This window comes from Camelina sativa, chromosome 4, assembly GCF_000633955.1.
Source record: "Camelina sativa cultivar DH55 chromosome 4, Cs, whole genome shotgun sequence".
Lineage (NCBI taxonomy): Eukaryota > Viridiplantae > Streptophyta > Magnoliopsida > Brassicales > Brassicaceae > Camelina > Camelina sativa.
Genome location: NC_025688.1, coordinates 7,610,372 through 7,615,943, shown reverse-complemented (window position 1 = coordinate 7,615,943; position 5,572 = coordinate 7,610,372). Strand labels below are relative to the sequence as shown.

The 5,572-nt window shown below is 38.4% G+C and overlaps 1 protein-coding gene across 1 annotated transcript in view; it reads right to left on the bottom strand.

Annotated features, from left to right (window-relative positions):
* Positions 1,865–5,572, bottom strand: part of LOC104783652 (WAT1-related protein At3g28070-like) — a 9,996-nt gene continuing 6,288 nt past the window's right edge. The window contains exons 4-7 of the mRNA XM_019244569.1: positions 2,513–2,756; positions 2,260–2,421; positions 2,062–2,167; positions 1,865–1,921 (exon numbers count right to left, since the gene is read on the bottom strand). Coding sequence (XP_019100114.1) covers positions 1,917–1,921; positions 2,062–2,167; positions 2,260–2,421; positions 2,513–2,756 — 517 coding nt within the window. The 3' untranslated portion in view covers positions 1,865–1,916. The remainder of the gene's footprint in view (positions 1,922–2,061; positions 2,168–2,259; positions 2,422–2,512; positions 2,757–5,572) is intronic.

Genomic DNA, 5,572 nt, shown 5'->3' with positions numbered 1-5,572 from the left:
TTAAGCTATTCTCTTCTTTTGGAATCCTATGGCTATGGGGAATCGTAACTAGTAAAGGAAGGATCGTTACCTCTACGAACGGGAGAATTATCCGCACATTCACTCCTAGCTTGTTCAGCAAGGGGCGGCGGGTTCGGATGTACAACGGGAACAGTTGGGACCGGAGCAGGAACGGCTCGAACCAGCGGGGCATTGAGAGCTGCTATGATGCGGGTTCGCGTAAACGAACTCCACCTAACTTCTCCTCCTCGCAACCTCTCTGTTAGTACTCGGGTCGCCGAAGTGTTTGGGGGCTCTCCGGAATCTGTCATGCGGAAAATAGAAGAAATATTAGTGCGATAGCATGAATATTACAGTCACAGCAACGACGGAGGACTACAAGTGGCCAAGAGGTCATTCTGACCAACGCAAACGGCCCATTGGGTTGGAAGATGAGCAAAATTGAAGTCTCCCACCGACGCTGGAGTGACGCGGAAGTAGAAATACTTCTCTCTCCATCGCTCGTCTTTTCTGGGAAGCGCCTGGATTATCTCCGAGCCACGGCGGCGACATGTATAGAACGTCCCGGGAAAGCCAGAATTGTGCTTGATCTGGTATAACCGGAGGACGTCGTCCACCCCGACCTCGAGTCCGATTTCACAGCCTCTAACGTATATTCCCATGACGTGTCGCACGAAGTTTGGACACATCTGGGAAAACGCCATCCGAAGGCGTTGAAGGATCTGTAAAATAATCTTCGGGATGGGGAACACGAGCCTGCATCGTTTGAAGTACGTGGTGTATGCGCAGCAATAGTCCGGGGGGACAGTCTCCGGGGTGAACGGATCCCTGGAACGTAGTATCATCTACACGTTCGGGGGTACTTCATGTATTTGGCGGAGGTCGGTTAAGTGTTTGACTGACGTAATCGGCGGGATGTGATTTCCCCAGAGTTCAGGAGGAGCCATAATAACGCAAACAAAAGGCAAAATCAACTAGACAAGGCGGAAAAAGATAAACTTAGCAAGAAGGATGAGATAAGGGAACTAACGAGCAGAGAGTAGATCTCATAAATTATTAAGCGAAGAAGAGAAGAGGAAAAAAAGAAAATTACCATGAAGTAGTGGACGAGTGCGCGATTATGACGAGATGTGTGATTCATGACTTATAAGTCATAATGGCGTTGGTTTTCGTAATCCCACGAATCTCACTCCCTTAATCTGAGCCGTTCAAACCTTTCGCCTCCACCGTTGGATTTTAGGAGAGAGGAGGTAATCATCACGGAGATCTCGGAAGAAGAGATTCGTTGTGTCTTCCCCGAGGAGGATCGCGAAACCAAAACGACGAAAGAGATTATTTGGATATTCGTCTTTCAACTTTTCGAGATTAGGTTAAAAGGCTGGAGGGCAATTGTTGGTGTTGGGTTTCGCTGGTTAGAGGCCCAATGGAATAGCCCACTAAGAAGTAAACGTCAACCCAGCAAATGGGCCCGCATGGGCCCAGGAAGAAAGCTCGAGCCGAAGGGCGAAGTCAACCCGGAGATGAGGTCGGGAGGTCGAGGTCAAGATCGCAAGCGAGATTACAGGAGGAGATTTAGGAGGAGTCGGATTCATGATTGAGTTTAAATATTCGGCTTTTGTAAAGAAAAAGAAGGTAATTAAAAGGAGCATAAAAAAAGAATATCAATAAAAAGTCCAGTTTACTTGTTCTTTATTGTTCCTGTCCATGTATACCGAAAATCTACCCAGATCTTATTCCTTAATCGAATCTTTGTTAACTAATAGTAGTCTATTTTTTATTTTATTTATAAAATTGGTCGTTCTTGCGGTTCAATAGAAGAGGGGTTTTCTCTGAAAATGAAAACAACTGATTCTTTTCTTCGTTTGCTTTGCCCCACATCACAGCGTAAAAACCTAACGTAATCAAAATCCCTCCAATCAAACTGCAAAATGAAGCACAAAATCGAAGATGAGTAGTTTTTTTTTTTTTTGTTTATAGATATGTACATGTACGTATGAAAACTATATTGATTCATGTACCATCCAAGATAGAGAGAATCGTTGAGAAAGATGGAGCCCATAACCACTGCTATTAAAATAGACAAAGGCTTAAATATTGCTAAGTACACTGGTCCTTCGTGTCGCACTGTCCATGAATGAATCACATAGTATACTGATGTTATTATTGCCTGAAATATTTTATAAAGGAAACTATGTTAAAAGAAAAGAAATAAAGGTGTATTTTGATGTAAGAAAAAATTCTAAAATGTATATAACATACCATAGTTACAATTGTTATCAAAGTAATATCGAAATGAATGATCCAAACGCTTGGATTGTTCTTTTCGACTACTAGTCCAATCGTCGTGGTCACGAATGAAACACATAGAGTGTACAGAAAGGAGACTGTGAATGCTGCTGGATATTGACTCATTATATGCGCCTGTCCGAAAATCAATTTAATTATAAATAAACATTGGAATGAGTTTAATATATTAAGATATTAATTAACGACTGAACAACAAAAATGGTACCTGTAGAATGAAGGAAACAGAAACGAAGATGCCTTGTATTGTAAAAAGGGCTCCTCGGATGAGCCAATCAGAGTTTGAAGATGACAATGATGGAGAAATACGGAAGTTTACATACGGCAGAGAAGATGCGACAAAAACATGTGGACCGTGGTAGAAGATCACTACAAGTGCGCCTGTTAATGATAGTATCGTCCCCATCACTTTGGCTACACTACTCCTTTCTTTGAATGATACCTTTTCCATCCTTTATTCACAAATTGACATCTAATGTGTTTACGTTTCATTCCATAAGATATGACTAGAGAAACACCAATTACTACACGTTTATTATATTCATGCAAACGTCCTTGTTAGATTTGGACCACAAGATACTGTGCGATGGTAACAAGCTTGTTTCATATCAATTGAACGTGAATAAAATGTATGTATTGTTAGAATGCCATAAGAATAATTAAAATGCATTTACCTAACTACTAACAATCCTCAGCTAAATTATCAAATACAACACACTACAATTTGGTATTTCCTCGGATTGGTTAATATTTTATTAATTTTTGTAAGAGAAATTTGACTGTATAACCAACAAAAAAATCTTTAATTCATTTGATAACTATTCTAACCATAAAACTGTTATATACTCTATATTTTCTATATTAATCACAAAATTACCCCTACCATCACCACCATTTATCACCATCTCCTACCACCACCACCTTCGACCACCGTTCACTATTTCCGGCCACCGTGCACCACCACCTCCGGCCACCGCGCACCACCAACTCCGGCCACCGGCCGGCCACCACCTCCGATCACCTGCCGGCCACCACCTCCGGTCACCCGCCATCCACCACCTCCGGTCACCGGCCGGCCACCACCACCGGTCACCGGCCGGCCACCACCTCCGGTCACCCGCCGGCCACCTACCTCCACCACCTCTAGCCACCTCCGACCACCACCGGCCACCACCTCTGGTCACCGGCCGGCCACCTACCTCCACCACCTCTAGCCACCTCCGGTCACCTTCCTCCACCACCTCTCGGCCACCTACCTCCACCACTTCTGGCCACCTTCCTCCACCACCATCAAAACCCCACTTGATAATTATTTCTATCCCTTATGTTATTTACTTAATTTTTTGAATTATTATGCTATATTCTTAATTATATACCAGAATTTGGTTAGTAGGCAAATTAGCCCTTTTTGTTAAAGGGTTTTTCCTCAAATTGGTTAAAATTATTTTTGTCAACAAATATATTAATCAGCTCAAAGAGTCAATCGGAAAGGAGTATTGTTTTTCTCGGATTGGTTCATTCGATCCCATCTTTTAAATATAAAAATGTTAACAACACAAAAAATGTACTTCTTATATTGGCATCACCTACGTCAAACTTTCCTCGTACAAACCTAATTCCAGCCGTTCTCTTACGGCCCAAACACATAACAACATGTTGGTGTCTACCGACACCACCTTTGTATCGCTCGACACTCCAACCTTACCATTAACCGTTTATGTCAAACCACAATACAAACACTTGATTAAATCATAAACTAACTGTTCATTTCATAAACCCACCGTTCGACACCAACCTCTAAAACCAGACTCGGTTCACGTGCGTTGCACTTCTTAGCTTCCACGGTTTAGATTCAGGCCATGTTTGTTTGGGTGTCGCAGGCGACAATGATCAGAAATAGCGAGTAAACCATGCTCATTTAAGTGTTGCTAATTGGGCAACTAAAAGTAGCGACCATCAACTCAGATTTAAAAAAATTTTACATTTAATTAATTGTATTTTTTTTAATTAGATATTTCATAGTAGATTCTTTATATATTTTAAATATATTTTTTAATTGATATGTTGATATTATAAATTTCAAAATTTATAAACAGAAACTTTAAAGACTTTAAAGGATTCAAATTTTTAACAAAAAAATAAAGAATAATCACTAACAACAATATATCAACATGTCAACTTGCATCGACAAGCAAACAAACAACAAATGCTATCGCTGGTCGATGTCATTGTTGTCAACGACAAGCAAAAAAAATAGGTCTCAGAGATTCATGATTAACTTGTGGAAGCACTTGGCTTTAATATAAAACTAGGTAACAACCCGTAAATAGTGCGGGATAAATCTATGCAAATAAACTAAAGCTATGAATAAAATTATTTTCCGAGATCTAAAATTCATTTATGTAAAAACAAAATATATAACTAAAATTTCTTTATTTTATTAATTCAAGTTCATTTTATGTAAGATTATGTCACCCGTAAAATATTATACTAATGGTATCTAAAAGTCAATCCCCTATAAATAATGATTTTTGTGATAATTTAATTTTGAATTTTTAATGTGAGGTTGTGAATAGTAATCAGATTTTTTTTGATAAGTAAATAACTTCGGGGTTTGAAAATATTTTAAATCTAATAATGATATATTTAAATAATTAAATATGTTATAAAATGATTTAAATATATTTCATAATTGAAATGTTTGGTGTGTTTGAAAAAAAAATTTAAAAGAATATTCCTTAATCATACAATGAAAATTATATGTAAATATCCATAAAAATGAGAGAAACAATTTATTAGTGTCTCGATCTCTCCAACGGCGACACATCAGCATTTCCTTGAGAGTGCTTCCCAATTAATATATAGGGGATAAAACAAAGCTCAATTCTTTAAACAAAATAATAGAAATCGAGAACAAACATGTTCTGATACAATGTAGAGATTGATGATACAATGTAGAGATTGATGACTGTTTAGAATTGCAAGTATTATGTATTGACTCTCATAAGCTTTAAGTTACATAAGTTTATATAGTAAAATGGTTTTCTAAACTAAGATAGAATTAAATATTTATATATCTATACAGAGCTGGCCCAGAGAATTATAGCCTTAAGCTGAAAACTCTTTTTAGGTTTATTATAAATTTTCTAAAGAAAAAAAACATGGAAAGAGAAGAAACTTAGTGTTGTGTCATTTATACACTGTTTTTACCATTAGGACAAACAAACTTTTCACAAACATATATTCAACGGCCGCGCATGTGTCCTTC